Source organism: Heteronotia binoei, chromosome 9 (genome assembly GCF_032191835.1).
Source record: "Heteronotia binoei isolate CCM8104 ecotype False Entrance Well chromosome 9, APGP_CSIRO_Hbin_v1, whole genome shotgun sequence".
NCBI lineage: Eukaryota > Metazoa > Chordata > Lepidosauria > Squamata > Gekkonidae > Heteronotia > Heteronotia binoei.
The window spans coordinates 60,828,864-60,846,298 of record NC_083231.1 but is presented as its reverse complement, the minus strand read 5'-3'; the positions used below and the strand labels follow the sequence as shown (position 1 = coordinate 60,846,298).

The 17,435-nt window shown below is 41.6% G+C and overlaps 1 protein-coding gene across 3 annotated transcripts; it reads left to right on the top strand.

The window, feature by feature from the left end:
- Positions 1–278: 278 nt before the first annotated feature.
- Positions 279–13,137, top strand: MMAA (metabolism of cobalamin associated A). 3 transcript variants are annotated; one of them, XM_060246690.1, is made up of 7 exons: positions 279–422; positions 4,073–4,546; positions 5,549–5,671; positions 6,546–6,716; positions 8,028–8,113; positions 11,359–11,508; positions 12,831–13,137. In XM_060246690.1, exons 2-7 carry the CDS (start codon positions 4,108–4,110, stop codon positions 13,116–13,118), a joined length of 1,257 nt encoding a protein of 418 aa, XP_060102673.1. In that variant the 5' UTR covers positions 279–422; positions 4,073–4,107; the 3' UTR covers positions 13,119–13,137. The 3 variants fall into 3 exon arrangements, with proteins under 3 accessions (XP_060102673.1, XP_060102674.1, XP_060102672.1); XM_060246691.1 differs by lacking the exon at positions 279–422 and having other exon boundaries at positions 4,038–4,546; positions 12,812–13,137; XM_060246689.1 differs by lacking the exon at positions 279–422 and having other exon boundaries at positions 4,042–4,546.
- The last annotated feature ends 4,298 nt before the right edge of the window (positions 13,138–17,435 follow it).

The window sequence follows — 17,435 nt, the reverse complement described above, 5'->3', positions numbered from 1 at the left end:
AAGGCGATTTTAAAACTTCTTTAGACACGTCACCCCATTTCTCCCCAAATGAAAAGGCACAGGTTTGACAGTGTGAATTTCTGCTTTGCCTCTTATGAGCACTGTCTCTCACTGTCACCATTCTAAAAACACATAGCCAAGGATTTAAAGGAGGGGGGGAAGCGGGGAGGGAGAGACAATCCGGTTTGCAGACAGAAAAATTTAAACCTTTCCTCTATCTCATCCTGCAACCGACAAAGGACACGGCGCCTCTAACTGCGGCTGTGCGGTGAGTTCCTGTCTCCACCCGCGGCAACCGTCTTCTACGCAGGCGCAAAGTCTTTGTCTCCGAGCGAGTGGGCGGAGGTCAGAAGAAGACCAGGCTGTGGGCTGAGTGGTGTTCAGTGACGTGTCCCGGATGTAAAAGATTCGCAGCACTTCAGGTCATTTCCTTGATCCCCACACCTTGTCGGGGGGGGGGGGGTTGTATTGCTTTCCAAGGCTCCCTGTCAGCACAGAGCCTGATGGGGTTTCGGAGGGGGGGAAGGACCTTAGGGTTTTATTCTCCTGATTGCTCAGGTTGCTTTTATGTTGCTATATTGTAAACGGAGCACTGCTCTGTGTCCGTTCAGTAGCTTTTAGTAAACCCCAAACCCATTGAGTAGAAAAAACTCAGCACAGAAGTTAATGCATCAGAAGTTAAGGCATCCTGATTTAACGTACCTTTTCACGTTAAACTGTAATCTTTTCACCTTTACTGTTAACCACATGGAGCTGAGTTAAGCATAGTGTGAATTGTGCACTTGAAACATAGTTGTAAAAATGTATGTTATGCGCCAGAGATTTCTGTATTGTGGTAGACGCTTCAATAAAGGTAAAGGTAGTCCCCTGTGCAAGCACCAGTCGTTTTTGACTCTGGGGTGACGTTGCTTTCACAACGTTTTCACGGCAGACTTTTTACGGCGTGGTTTGCCATTGCCTTCCCCAGTCATCAACACTCCCCCCCCCCCGCAAGCTGAATGCTCATTTTACCGACCCTGGAAGGATGGAAGGCTGAGTCAACCTGGAGCCAGCGACCTGAACCAGCATCTGCTGGGATCGAACTCAGGTTTTATTAATAATATGCTGTGTATCTAGCTAATGTTGAGTTTCTTTTCTTGCAGGCGCTCCCGTGTTGTTTTTATTTACCTCTGTTTTGAATCTTGCCCAGCTCTTCACCCTCCCCTTCAGTGTTCTTCTTTAATAGATCTCTCTGTGTGCTGGACCATAGCGATGGCCTTTGAGTAGAACCACTATTCATTCAGATGCTGGTGGAAATGTCTGCTTGCTAAGAAATCAATGCTATGAGTAGAGGCTTCCGCACATTAGACTGTAGGGTTTTTCTTTTTTAATGTTCTTCATATGGCAACACAAATTCAACTATTTTTTTAAGTCCATGTGCTCAGTCCTGAGAATAAAAGTCCCATTTTCACTGGTACATTGTTCTATTTTTAGTGTGTGTGTGACCTTATAGAAATATGAATAACTGAACTGAGTTTAATTGATTTGCAGTTTTCTATATATTTAGGATACTTAGATCATGCCTCTTTACGTTTACAAAGCATCCAAGGAACATAGGGATTTAAGCTTTGTTGTATGCAGGGCCAGATTTAACCCTGTGGAGGCTCCTAGGCAGTCAAAATCTTGAGGGGGGGGCTCGCAGATTATATCAGAGTTGGAGTGGCCACCCTGCCACCTGTGGCCCCTGCTGCAGCTTGCAGGCACCTTCTCAAAAGCCCCTTTAACAAAGCTATGGCAGGGGGGGGGCAGAGAGAGGCAAACTTGGCGATGATGCCAGCATCAACTGCACCATGCAGGTTGAGCAAAGAGTGACTCAGTTGCTGGCTATGCAAGCAGGCTGGGAGGGCTGCAAGCAGGGGGAATACTGGGGGAGGGGGGAAGCCACCCAGAGCCCCTAAAGGCATGGAGGCCAATAAACCAGTTCCTATTTGGCCTAATTGTTAATCTGGCCTTGGTTTTATGCCTGTAGGCAAATAGAAATCTGTGTGTGTCAATATTCCCGTTGGAATGTTTCATTGTGGTTTAAAATCCTTTCTATCCAATCCTAGATATATTGGTTGATGTCAGTGGGCATAATACATTCACAGTGATTGTGGGAGGGGCTTATAACCCCTTACAGCATTCCATTATTATCCTAGTATCCATACAAGATAAAAGATGGGACCACTATTAATACATTTACCACAAGTGAATATAGCCTAGAGCCTCTAGAGCAGGGGTCCCCAAACCCCAGACTGGGGACTGGTACCAGGCCGCAGCTTGTTTGCAATGGGCTGTGCAGCCTCCCCACCCCCTCCCGCAGTGCCTCCCCCCATTTTCACCATTTTAAGGCCAGGGAAGGGGTGGTGAAGCACCTTCCAGGCCAACCTCCCCCCAGCTGATTGACCGGGATAACCGCAACAGCAGTGGCGAGGGATGCTGCCCTTGCCTCCTCCTTGGGGGGGGGCGGGTTTCGGCCTGGAAGGAGCTTCACAGCCCCTTCCCCAGTCTTAAAATGGTGAAAACGGGGGTGGGGGAGGCAGTGAGGCTGCGCGAGGGGGGCAAAGGAGGGGACAGGGGAGGAAAACGGGGGGAGGAGGATAGATCCAAGTGGGTAGCCGTGTTGGTCTGAAGCAGTAGAACAAAGTAGGAGTCAAGTTGCACCTTTAAGAGATGGCGAGGCTGTGCAGGAAGGGGAAGGAGGGAGGAGGAAACGGCAAGGCTACGCGGAGGGGCAAAGGAGGGAGGAGGAAACTGGGGAAGAAAATGGGGAGGAGGAGGCACCACAGGCAGGAGGCCAAATTGGGTGCCCCCACCCTGCTTGCCCTGGGGCCGCAGTCGGCAGGCCAGCCCTGAGGTCAAAAAGTTTGGGGACCACTGCTCTAGAGTGTTTAACTGTCACATGTTTATGGTAGAAATTCCATATACCATGATGTACTTTGTTTCTGTGGCCTTTTTATTTGGTTTGTTCCTTTGTGGAGGGTAGTGACAGACTAATTTAAAACTCTCATGTAGAATAAAATGTGGTAAAAAGAAGGTGGTACATGCACCAAACATTGCAATAGGCTACAATCCTATTAGAAAAGCAGCCTTCTGAGATATTTCTTTATATTTCAGTTCTAAACTTCTAATCCCTTTATTAAAAATTCCCTCTTGAACATTTCTGTTTTGCACATGTGGGTTAGGTTGATAAAAATTGCAAAGGAATAGAAAAATAAGAATTGTGAAATGGAAAATTATATTACTGATATTCTTCTGATATTTCTAGTAGGGGTGAGCTACAGTAAGAGCTTTCTTCTAGTCAGGAGTATGGGTAGGCCTTTAATAAAATATGATGGTTAACAAAGTGTTTACCTTGCATCAAGAGTGAATGGTGGCCATACCCAGTGTCAGACTGGAGTCCACAGCCTGAATTACCCCTGCTTGGCACTGGTGCTTTCTCAGTCACCGGGTACCTTGACTGGATGGTGGGCTTTCTCTCTTTTAGGCTGCTGACACTGGGGAGAGGGAGTTCTGCCTTGGCCAGTAACCTGCACTTTTACATGCTATGTGGCTTGTTGAAGAAGAAGAAGACTGCAGATTTATGTCGCACCCTTCTCTTTGAATCAGAGACTAAGAGCGGCTTACAATCTCCTATTTCTTTTTCCCTCACAACAGACACCCTGTGAGGTGGGTGGGGCTGAGAGGGCTCTCACAGCAGCTGCCATTTCAAGGACAACCTCTGTCAGAGCTATGGCTGACCCAAGGTCATTCCAGCAGCTGCAAATGGAGGAGTGGGGAATCAAACCCGGTTCTCCCAGATAAGAGTCCGCACACTTAACCACTACACCAAACTGACTCTCTTGTGTGATGGGAAACCTTTGGGTGGCTGTGTTTTTAATGAACTCTTTCCCTACATGCTCCAATTACCCCCACCTTCAGGCTTTTATCACTCATGAATGTAGTGTCACTTTGTTTAACATCTAGCAGATTGACTACATAATATGTTCTTGTGGTGCTTTTTATAATTAAAGAGAAATGGAAGTACTGCGGATTTTTCTTTTTCGCTTATTAGGCTGTCTAAAACGGATCTCCCTGACTTAAGGCAAAATGAATGCATCATCACTGCTGCTACAATTTCCTCCTTACCAGTTTTTAAAGACTATTAGGAAAAGTTCCTTGAATAGTTTTTGTTTGAGGTCCCTTCCAGGATCTGCTTTTCCATATGGACGACAGACCAATTTGCCACAGCCCCATTTTGTAAGGCGAATGATGGTATCTTCAAAGGGCTTGAAGACTGGCTGGGATTGTCCAGCAACAGCAGAAAAGCAAATGCAGGAACTTTCTGCTAAGGAACAAAGAGTTTTAGATAAACTGTACAATGGACTTGTCTGTGGGCACAGGGCCTGCTTGGCTGAAGCCATTACACTCGTAGAATCCACCCACAGCAGGAAAAAAGAGATTGCACAGGTGCTCCTTCAGAAGGTACTATCCTACCACAGAGAACAAGAACAGTTAAATAAAGGAAAGCCACTAGCCTTTAGAGTGGGTCAGTCCTTTTTTGTTTGTGTAGTTGTTACTGTGATCTAATGCAATTTCATTTGCCACAGCTTTAAGGAAATGTTTTTATTTAACTTTATTTAAGGAAATGTTTTATTTAACTCTTGAAACTTACAAAGGAAGCTGTAACCAATACTCCCTCTAAGCTGTGGAGTCTTGTGAGCAAAAATTTTACTTTGTGAGCTACTGGCATTACAATTGTGAGCTACTGCATATATTAGCTTGCTCTGGGGCCATTTTTCCTGAGCTAAGACAAAAACATGTGAGCTGGAAACTAAAAAAGTGTGAGCTAACACACTAACTCAGCTTAGAGGGAACACTGGCTATAACCTATTATGATGCGTTGTTGTACCTCTCAGTATAGTTGTATTCTGCATTGCTCTGTGGGAGCTGCTTCCCCTGTGAAACCTGCCTACTCAAGAGAAAATCTTCTCTAGTGTCTGGTTAATTTCAAGTGCCATCCAAATCCTTCCCATGAGCAATTAACATTTCTCTAAATATTCTGGGTGTGCTCTTTAATATGATAATTTAAAAGATCCAGTAAATGAGGTAATTAATTTGCATAAAACTTGCTTACATATGATTTGGTAATAGGGAAGGAAAAAATTAGAAAAAGTAAAATTCAAACTGATTTAGGAAGATAAATCCTTGTGGAGAAGATGGTTAAATGTGTGAATTTGTTAGGCAATACATGTCAGACTTCAGTGGCTTAATGCATGCATTGGGGAAAGAAAAAATTACATTTAAGAAAAGGCTCAAGATTATGAATTTTGTAACTTTGAGAAGAAATGACAGTGGTTACAACTAAGAAGAAGGAAGTATTGATAACAATACATTAATTGAGTTTAGATCAATTTTTTTCTCAGCTTAAGTTATGAAAACACTGTGTTCATGCAAGAGATGCTTACCTGACATGCTGGTTACATTGTACTGCAATTCTAATGTGATTGCACGTTGCCCTGGACTCACAGATGTTTCTACTGATACCTAGGGTTATCTGGCCCCCCTGGTGCTGGGAAATCAACTTTTATTGAATGCTTTGGGAAAATGCTTACGGAAAGAGGACACAAAGTGTCTGTTCTGGCAGTGGACCCTTCTTCTAGTACAAGTGGGGGTGAGTACATCTGTGAAAACATTAATCTTCTCCTCTTCTACTTGTTTAGGGAAATAAATTTAGTTATTTTGATAAAATGGATAGTATAGCCCAGATAGACCCTTCAGCATTCCACCTGTGGTGCTTCTGACCACAATTCCCTTATGTGGCACCTACCTGGTGTTTCAGGGAAGTGAGCAAGGCCTTCCCCAGTGGGACTTGTGGTTGGCATCTGGTTCCCACCATGAAATGGCTACCACTAGAGGAACAGGTAAGCTGCAAACCAACTTGGAAGTGCAGGCCTCAGACCAGTGATGGAAATAAATGTTGCACTTTTGGTTGATAACAATTGGGGATGCAGTTCTCTGCAAACTACCAAGTGAGTACCATTGGGGGTAGCCCATACCGAATACTTAGAGAATGGTAACAAACACAAACTATATTCAGTGAAGAATTAGATACTAAATTTGCCAACTAATATTCTTAAATCTTGCCTACCTGCCCACCCCCTAATAAAAATGATTTCTAAATAGTATTCACCTTTGGATTACAGTGTGTTTCCAAACATGAGGTTTCATAGTTGCAGTATACTTAGGTATATGTGTCTAATTTCATGAGATAGCTGCACTGTTTTCACTTACAGGAGATATGGAATTGCCTGGACTTTAATGGCATGTATTTTTGTCCTGTATGTGTAGCCACTTTGTCTTCATATAGTTAAAGCACTCAGGGGTTCCTAAATATGATTGTTTGTAATAAACATGCTTGAGATGCATACAGCAAGTCTTGTTTACTATCTACTTCTCCATTTAGTTGAATATGACTGTGATGACTTGAATCTTTAGACAAAGTTTGCTACATTTGTTGTGATATTATCTTTGTTCAATATTTGAAGGATCACTCTTGGGTGACAAAACTCGAATGACTGAATTGTCAAGAGATATGAATGCTTACATCAGGCCGTCTCCAACCAGAGGTACGCTGGGTGGTGTGACACGGACCACAAATGAAGCCATTCTACTGTGTGAAGGAGGAGGCTATGACATTGTTCTTGTAGAAACAGTAGGTCAGTAAAAGCCTTACTTGGTTGTATGCTGACCACATCATGGTCTCTGATGACATAGCTGAGTGGCTCTGCATCATCCTCTGGCCTGCTGAGGTTTAGAAAAGAAGAAACCCTGAATCTCTTTTTGTGTAAACCAATTTTATTGTTTTGCAATATATTGAAAAATATTCATCAAACATATACTTAAAAGTATTAACCAATACACTACAAAATTCCCTCCTCTCCCCACCTCCTCTTTTTCATGACCTCCACCGGTGTTCAAAACAATTTAAAAAAAAAAGGTAAAATTCACAATTATAGAATCTTCACTAAAAATTGCAGTTACCTTAACACAAGGTGAACCAAGACTGTGTAATAATTATTATTATAATTAACCCTCTATTTATCTCATATTCTAACCTTCTGCTAAATAACATATTAAGACAAGAGTCAATATTTGCAGCTTTATCTTCTCAATAAAAAATTATATGCGCAAATGTGGAAGCAAGATAATATACCAGAGAAATGGGACTGGATCTTAAAAGTACTACACTGGAGTGAAATTGGTAAGCTTACTATAATCTTAAAAGACTAATTCAGAAAAATTTAAAGATGACTGGGAGAAATCTCAAAAATATATTGAAAAACAATGGAAAGTGAAGAGACACAGTGATTTTTGATAACATTAACTGAAGAAACCCTGAATCTCTTGTGTGGCTGAATCAGTGCTAGCCTTTGCTAAAACACTGCCAGAGAAAATGTGTCATTCCTGTCTTTGAAAACAAATGAACAAACAAAAAACCTGGGATCCATTAGGAGGGCTTAAGATCCTGGAGAGCTGCTTCTGGTTTTGCGTAGACAGTACTGACTTTGATGAACCAAGGGTCTGATTCATTACAAGGCAGCTTCATGTGTGTTCATGTAGGTAATATTGTGCCCCTTTAACACAATGCAATGCAAGTAGGTTTGCATTAATATTTCTGAAGGGAGGATGCAGGAAGAGAGAGTGTCTCACCTGCTTTAGGGATAAGCACTTTGCCACTTGGCTGTTTTCCTTGGTGGCTCAATAGCTGTTCAGCCCACTGGCATATTAATGTAGCCCGTGAAACTGGGCTACATTAATATGCAGTGACTTTCTCAAGTTCTTTATTCTGGTGGAGCTTTTTGGATTTATATTGTTTGCCCTTTTTTTTTTTACTCTACATCAACATTTTTTTCAGTTGTTCCCACACACAATGCCCTTATTAGAGTGGTCTGTTTTTTAAAAAAAATATTGCATTGTGATGTTGCTATAAGAATCTAAAGTAAATAATTTATGCTTTCCATTCTTAGGCGTGGGGCAATCAGAGTTTGCTGTTGCTGATATGGTTGATATGTTTGTGTTGCTGTTGCCACCAGCGGGAGGTGATGAATTGCAGGTATTGATTGTTTTTAGTTTTTCAAGAAGCGAGTTTGGATACAGGTTTTCAGAAATATTCAGCCTTCTCCTAGCAAGAAAATATGATGTTAATTTTGACAATACTGACTTTTCCCAAGAGGGTGAGTTGTACTGCTGTTTGTCTCGTTATGTCCTCCGTAAGTTACTGTAATACAGTAGAGTTTATTGCCCATTTTAACTTTTAACAATGACTTTTAACATAGATTTTTAGTATACAGGGTCTGTTATGGCATTTATTTCATTTGAGGTTCAGTGACACTGACTGCTAAGTTGTTGGGGTGCAGCTGAGCTATTTTTATCAACATCTGCATCCAGGATTTGGCCAAGTTCAAATCTAAATAAGAGGATACTGGCTCTTCCTTAGTTTCACAGGGTTGTGTGTTGGCCTGTAATAGATTTGAGTCTAGTACCCCCTCTTGGATGCACACCTTAATGTGGTGAGGGGGAGATGTGTGTGTCAGCGAGGCTGAGAGCAATACCATAAGGGGTCTAAACTCCTCGCAGAGTCACTCAAGGCAGAATGGTCACAGCTGAGATACCAGACTAAGATGGATCCACCCCTTTGGAGATCAACAGCCACATCAGCAGAAGCGAACGGACAGTTCCAATTGTGATGAGGTGAAGGAATCCTCAGTGAGTAGCTACTGGGCAGCAGTAGTAGTGGAAGGTGACACTGGTGGAGTATCTTTCATAGACAATGGCAGTGGACAGTGCAACTAACTCTGTTTAGTACTGCACAGAAGGCAATGGTAAACCACTTCTGAACAACTCTTATCTTGAAAACCTTATGATGGGACAATCCAAAATGAAGAAAAAGATGTAGTGTTGGAAGATGGAACCTCCAGGTTGGATAGCACTCAGTCAGCTACTGGGGAAGAGTTGAGAATTAGTGATGTTCTTAATGATGCAACTGGACTAAAGCTGAAAGTTGTTCATATGAATGCATGCAAAAGGAAAGTCCAAAGCTGCTTAATGCATATCCCCATGGATTCAGGGACTGGGTGAGTCACAAATCTAATAATATAGAATCATGAAACATGAGAAGTATGAATCAAGGTAAGCTTGAATTTATAAAAATATTGCAGTCCTTGAAGTGAGTGAACTAAACTGGATTGGATTAGGACATTTTCATTCAGAAAAGTGTTTTGCTCAGTGAATGACAAACATACAAGGAATAGAGTTGCACTAATAGTCAGGTGACATGTGGCCCAGGCTGTCAGGGGCTATATAATGTGAAGTCTGACCAAATAATATCAATCAGACTTCAAGAAAAGCCTATCAGTATAATCATTGTTCACGTTTTTGCCCCAAATACAGATGTTGATGTGGAAGACATGGAAAGGTTTTGTGCAGGTGTCCAGGAAAAACATCAGAAACCTAAACAAGATATGCTGATAATCATAGGTGACTGATAATCATAAGAAACAAAGCAGAATCAAATATTGTTGGAAGATTTGGGCTAGGAACATAAAATGTAGCAGGAGACTGACTCATTGAATTCTGTGAAGACGATTTGTTCATTGCAAATGTATGCTTGAGGCACATGGCCATCACTGGCTAGCCAATATAGAAATAATATAAATTACTTAATTGGAAGCAGAAGATAGAGAAGCTCTATTCTGTCTGCTAAAAGACCAGAAGCCTAACACCAAAACAGTCAAATTGTCAAAATATGATTTAAGAGCTGGTCCAAGCCACAGAAACTCTCCATCAAAATCTTAAGATTGTGCCAACAAATATGGAAAACAAAACTGACCAACAGACTGGAAATGCTCAGTTTACACTCCAGTTTCCAAAAAAGGAGACATCAAAGACTGCAGCAATGATCAAACCATTGCGTTAAATTCTTATGCAAGTATATAGGGAGAAACAGAATGGCTTTCAATTGGCAAAGGTGTCAAGACAAGGATGAATTTTATCTCCCTATCTTTTCAATCTGTATGCGAAACACGTGATAAGGAAAAAGTGGATTAGGTTTAGATGAAGGTGGAATGAAAATTGGTGGAAGGAATATGAATAATTTGAGATATTACAGACGACTCCACATTATTGGGAGAAAACAGTGAAGACTTGAAACAACTACTGATGAAAGTTAAATCAGAAAATGCCAAAGCGGGATTACATCAAGAAGACAAAAGTAATGAATACTGGGGAATTACACTCTAAGGTTGGTGATGAAGAAATTGAAATTGGATTTTCTATTTCTTGGCTCCATCATCAGCCAAAAGAGAGACTACACCCAAGAAGTCAGAAGGAGTTTGAAACTGAAGAGGACAGCCATGAAGGAGCTAGAAAAGATCCTTAAATGTAAGGATCAAGATAAAGTTAATTCATGCCATATAGTATTCCTCATTACTAAGTACGGGTCTGAAAGTTGGACAATGAAGAAAGCTGCCAGGGAGAAAGTGGATTCCTTTGAAATGTGGTGTTGGAGGAGTGTTTTATGGATACCATGGACTTTGAAAAAGACAAATAAGTGGATCCTAGACCAAATCAAGCCTAGAAGATAAAATGCTAAACTGAGGCTATTGTAATTTGGAGAAGATGAGTAACTGGAAAATAAAATAATGCTAGGAAAAGTTGAAGGCAGCAGGAAAAGAGGAAGACCCAACATGAGATAGATTGACTCAATAAATGAAGCCACAGCCCTCAGTTTGCAAGAACTGAAAATAGCTGCTAATGATAGGACATTTGGAGAACAGTAATTCACAGGGTTGCAGATGACTTGACAGCACTTAACACACACACACAGCACCTTAGAGATTTCCAGAGTATAAGCTTTTGAAAGTCAAAGCTCCCTTAGTCAAGTATCTTTGGCTTTTGAATATTTATACCCCAAAAATCTTGTTTGTCTCTAAGACGCCACTGGACTCAAATCTGGCTCTTCCTTGGAAGGTATTTGCTTAAATGCCTTAAACACAAGGCTCTTAATCTTGCAGCAGTTGAATAAGATGACAGTTGTTCCTGTGTATACCTGAAGGCTTCATATTGGCCTTCTGAATAAAGTGGCCCAAGGAACTAAGATTTCCTTTTAAAAGATAGTGAGCCACAAAGCACACCTCAGCAATTATCTGGCATTGTAACTTTTAAGGTGAAGAAGAAAAGCAGCTAAAAGTTTTCTTGTCTGATTTCAGCATTGCTCTGGGTCTACTTAAGGATATTATTATTGATTACAATAGTGTTTCTGAGGGTTTCACTTCTCTTTTTTCCCCTTGCTTGGTTCAGGGCATCAAACGAGGGATCATTGAGATGGCAGATCTCATTGCAGTAACCAAAGCTGATGGAGATTTAATTGTGCCAGCAAGGAGAATTCAAGCAGAATACATCAGTGCACTGAAATTACTCCGTAAGCGCTCTAAGGTTTGGAGCCCAAAGGTTGGTATCTACAGAATAAACTTCTTCCCTCTTCCTTGCTACTGGGGGAAAATATATATATATAAGATCTACATAAGAGGGTATTGATTTTAATACTACAGTCCCCACCTGGTTTTCCAGGTATCTTCTAATGGTGCTTTCCACATTATTATGTGGATTATTTAAGTGTATGTATTTGGAAAATTTTAACTACCAGAATCTTAATAATAAGCCTCTTTAAAAGTTGTAAGCTGGACATACAGATAACATGAACTGGTTTGAAAGCACAATCTTAAATCGGTTCAGGCTCTGAAGGTTATTAATGACCCAGCAATTCTGAAAATGAATTAGTAGTCAGTGCAGTTTTTTAAAAAACTGGGATGAGAGATTCCCTCCAGTTTGTACTAGCCAGCATCTTTGCTGCTGTGTTCAGTATCTATCGAAATTTCCATCAGTTTTCAAAGGCAGCCCTACACAGAACACATTGCAGTAATGTGATGTGCAGATGTGATCAGTAGTGGCCAGATTGTGCCTCTCAAGGTGTGCATCTGGCATACTGACTGAAATTGAATAAAGAAACTATGAGCCATGATGGAGACCTGAACCTTCATTTGTAGGCACCAATCTAATAGCACACCCAATCTGAAAACCTGCTCTTCTAGGGTGAGTGCTACATCATCCACTCTTCAGTCTTTTGTTGACAACCAGTAGTCCTTCGGATTGTTTGGATTGAACTTTAGTTTGATGGTCTTCATTCATTCCATTTTACAGTCCCAGTCTCTTGTTTAGAAGGTGTAACAGCTGAATGCTGACTTAATTAAAGTTTTCAAGTCACATAGTTTTTAAAAAATTGCATCAGTGTATGGGGAGGGTGGACAAATAAGGCATGCTCCTTTTGCAGGGTGGGGGGGTCTAAGCTCCAATCCCAGGGAGCCTTTCTTAGATACTTAAAATTTGTGGTATCAGAGTCTGTATAGCCACATTAAGCTGCCTTCTACTGAGTCAGAACATTGGACTGTCAAGGTCAATATTGTCTCCTCTGGCAGTGGCTCCCTAGGATCTTAAGGTCTTTTCACATCACCTAGCACTTGATCCTCTTAGCTGGAGATGCTGGAGCCCAAACCTAGGGATGTTCAGCATGAAAAGCTTATGCTGTGTCACTGAATTGCAGCCCCTCCCCCAAAGTTTCTATAGTATCTTTGAATATCTTAGCTTAATAGCTGAGCTTTCTGTGCTGCACTCTTAATCTGGTTTCTTCAAAGATGCTTATGCCAAATAAATTCAGCCTAGTATCTTAATTTTTGTCTTGGATCTCTTTAAAAAGATTGTTCTGAATTTAATAGGTCATGCGGATTTCTGCCAGGACTGGAGAAGGCATCTCCAACATGTGGGATAAGATGACAGAATTCCGAGACCTTATGCTTGCAAGTGGTGAGTTGCTCACCAAACGGCGGAGACAGCAAAAAGTGTGGATGTGGAATGTAATCCAAGAAAACATGCTGGACCATTTCCGAAGTCACTTGGCAGTCAGGGATCAGATTCCGCTTCTGGAGGAGAAGGTTGTCAGTGGGATCCTGTCTCCAGGGCTGGCTGCCGACCTCTTGCTGAAAGCTTTTAAGGGGAGATCCTGATATTAAATATATAAACATATTTTGTTGTCGTTTGACATCTTGTTTTACTTCAGTGAACTTCAAACTTTGCCTGATAAAAACAGTGATTTGAAAATGTGGCTTAAGTACATAGGAATTATTCACATCCCATAATACAAGGCTTTATATTCCATTACTGGTTGGAATTGGTTGCTGATTTGCAGCGGGATATCAGAGACAATAGAATCAGATACGCACTGTAGCATGTAAATTTTTGCCATAGACTGACAACTGGCACTGTGGAGGGTTTTTTGTTAGAACCTTTTAGCTGCTTGTACAATTACAGTTTACTATTAGTGTGGAAGATAAATAAATAAATAGTAAGAGTAATTTGTACAGTGGGTTGCCTAAGCAATATAAAGCAAAATTATTTTGTGGCAGCAGAGGAATTATACCACTGCCTCAAACCAGTAGCAACCCCTGATCCTGTGGCTGTTGCTTTAAATGACCCAAGCTGTTCAGCTGTGAGTTGGAGCCATCAAAAGCTCACAAAAGGTGTAAGTGGGGAGGATCTTTACCTGCCTGCCCCTTCCTCAATCAGCCTGCAATTTTGTCCCAACATTTCTGTCTTAGGACTAGGAGAGTCTCATAAACAGGGCAGAGGAGCTACATTAGCAATGGGGAATCAAGCAAAATTCCCTCTTTTTCTCTCTTCTGCTGATGCAAGCTGCTGTTGGGGCGGTTTGATCTTCATTCCCCATTATCCCTGCAGCTCACATGCCTGTCAGTGGGACATTTTGCCTATGAGGATGCCTTGACCAGTTTCAGGGACCAGTAAGAAGTCTGCTTGTGGAAGGGAGGGTTGAGGAAGGATGCTCTGCAGCTCCTTCTGTTACTTCTGCTGGATCCAGACCCCTGTTTCTATCGCTTGTGAATAGACTTTGCTTAGCTCCTTTTGCCATGAATTGTGTGGGCAGGCTCAACTTGTGCTGGCAAATGGGTGTACATGGTATTGCTCGTGTTACATTTGCAGTCACAGTTCTGTGCTTGTGACTGAGGCCAGAACAGAGGGACTTGCTTCTGAATAGACATTCATAGGGTTGTTCTGTAATGGTCTGCTCTGATTCTTGCAACACCAGTAGTGTCCCTGATGTAGAATTAATGCCAGATAGCCACTGGGAAACTTCATAGGCAGTACTGGAGAGAGTGACTCAGTTTAACTGCAAGAAGAAAAGATTTCAAAGAAAAGGGGCAGAAAGCCTCACAGTGCAGATTCTTCCAACAGGACTACAGGATTCAGTGTGAGAAATAAAGCTGTAAGTACAACCATATCCTGGCATGTTATGCTGTTGCTGCAGTGCACATAGCACAGTTGCAGCTAAGCAGAGCTAACTCCCTTCTAAGCGCATTGATGTAGAATTCTGCTTAGGAGCACAGTGTTGGCCATCCTTCAGACAAGCCTGATCCCCTCAGATCTTTTTTCCTCCTTCAAATCAGGATGCTTTAATGACCTGCTGTTGTCTGGCTGTAACAATGTCAGTGTTTTGTCTCATTAGGAAGTTTTTCTCCCTTGTATATCTAATCTGCAGTGGTCCTTTGTAAGTCCATTACTTCCTGCAATACAAGCTTGTGCAGCCTTTAATATGTCTCGCCCTTCTGCCTGTTGCTTCCTGGTTTCCATAGGACTGCTGTGTATATTCTCCTTTTTCCTTTCTAATTGCCCAGGAAGTCAGTCTTGTTTTGCACAGTTATCCCAGTTTGGCACAGCTCTTTTTCTAGTTTTGTGCTAAAATAAACAAGCACAGACCTTGATCTTAATTTTTTGTCTTGCTGTTTTGTGAATGAGCCATAAGGGTGCTTCTTATTTTTGTTCTGTTTTTTCTTAATTAAAATTTTAAAATTAACTTAAATTAAAAAATGTTGCAGCAGAATATTTCTATGCAAATATAACCCAGTATTATGTTCTAATGCAAAGCATTTTTCTCCCACCCTTCTGTCACAAACTTTAGGGCAGCATGCATGCTTCTCCTCTACCTCATATGATAATTTCCTTGTTTCAAGCAGTTTGTTCTACACCTTTTTGGTTGTCCATATGCTGTAACCTGCACCTCTTCCTGCCATTTGGGTTTCTCTTTAGGGCCATACAGACACTACTGCAATACAAATGGATATCAAAGTTTCTTAAAACAAAAATTAAATTGGAGAATGTTATTTGGTTCCATTTACTGTCTGTGCACAGTGAAATCAAGTCTTTTTTTAGGTACTAAATGAACAGACCCGAATTTAGCAGTTCAGATTTGCTGTAGTTCTCCACATGTACAGTTTACCACAGAACACATTCATGTAGCTGATGATCGCTTGTTCACCCACATGACTTTCATTATGATGTCCTTAAATGTTTTTGAGTTCTGGTTTAAGACTAAAAGGCAAAGGCTTTCCTACCAACCCCTGAAAAGGTTAATTACCCCACTAATGCCTTTTACTTTCTCCATCCTTTTAATAATTATTAAGGAATGGTCCAGTGTTCTCCCAACTTCTCAGTGCATGCTTGGGATCTGGAGTGGAGATTTAGGCTAATGTTACTGGCTGATGATGGGGTCTTGAGCAGACTTGCACTCTTCTAAGTCCATTGACTGCAATCCAGATTGTACTGCCTGAGCAGGGAACCGGCATGATGAGGATGATGATTCCAAGCTAATTATGTAGAAGCCACAAGGGTGAGCAGCTATGAATGAGCTGATTATCAATGCATTTGAATACAGAATTATCTTAAAGTCAAAATTATATTTTGCTAAGTGTATTTAAATCTGTACAAAGGTGTAGGCTGTACCAGAAACATATGTATGGATAAGAAAATATTTTGCTGCAGCAGATATTAATTAAATATTAGATGTAAAAGTATTAGAAGAAGAAGATATTGGATTTATATCCCGCCCTCCACTCCAAAGAGTCTCAGAGCGGCTCACAATCTCCTTTACCTTCCTCCCCCACAACAGACACCCTGTGAGGTGGGTGGGGCTGGAGAGGGCTCTCACAGCAGCTGCCCTTTCAAGGACAACCTCTGCTAGGGCTATGGCTGACCCAAGGCCATGCTAGCAGGTGCAAATGGAGAAGTGGGGAATCGAATCCGGTTCTCCCAGATAAGAGTCCGCTCACTTAACCACTACACCAAACTGGCTCTTACAATTTTAGTTCCCTGAGAAAGGCAACAATAGAGAAGTACCAACAGACTGCCATATATTCAGGTGATAAGATGCTAATAGGAAGCTGTTGACAGGCCATAGAGATACTGGCATTGGAACTTTATAAAATGGAAGTAAAATTAGTAGTATTAATTGTTTACATACAATTGGTAATATATATAAAGTATTTAAATACATATAAAACATTATATACTGGAGAAGCTAAAAAAACTTACTAAAGAGACATGAGCCACTAGTTCCCACTAAAGGTATGTTACACCTTTAACCCCTTTTTATTTTTGCCCTTTTGCTTTCCTTTTTGCGATGTTTAGAAAGCTACTGACTTTGTGACCTGTTGCTTAGCAACACTGATGAAGGAGAGCAAAACCTTTCCCTTTCCCTTCCTTTCTGCAGAAGTTCAGCAGACTAAAGTTGTTGACAACGGCAGCAATGGCCAAAAAGAAAGAGCAGGCTTATGTAAAGTTTTGGATTTATAGCTTGCCTCCTCATGGCCAAGCATCTGTTCTTGGCTCCTGGAGTGCATTTGCCCTTCAGCCCTCTTTCTCCTGAAGCCTTTGAAGAGATCAGAAGCTTTGCTAGGGAGGCCTGCAAACAGCACACATGGGCAGACAAGGGCTGTGCCTCAACCTGTGGTGGAGCTTACAGGAATAAGGGACTGCCCCTTCTTTCCTACCGGAGAACACAAGCCTCATCTATCACAGCAAACATTTTTTTTTTTTACTGTACGGTAGATCTTGGGAAAGTAAGTTTTCAAGTAAAAGTTTCCAGGAGACCCTGGATAATGGGGGTGCCACCCAACTGGCTCTGACACTTGCTCTCCCCTCTCTGTGTGGAAACATGGGTCAGGCAGTGAAATCTAAGAGGATAGGAGAGGGCTAGTGCAAAGCTTCGGTAGCCTCCTCTATCTAATCCTGCGTTGCTCTGAGTCTCCTGAATTGATGCACCTTAGACTGTTGGTCAGTGTCCAGTGGGAGATATGGGAAAGAAATTAAGTTAGTTACTTCATTTATGCCCCACCTTTCTCCCTAATGAAGATTACAGATTGGCTTACATTGTTCTCCGTTATTTATCCTCACCATGGTCCTGGGGGATGGGGTAGGCTGAGAGTGTGTAACTGGCTCAAGGTCACCCAGCAAGCTTCATTGGCAGAGAAGGG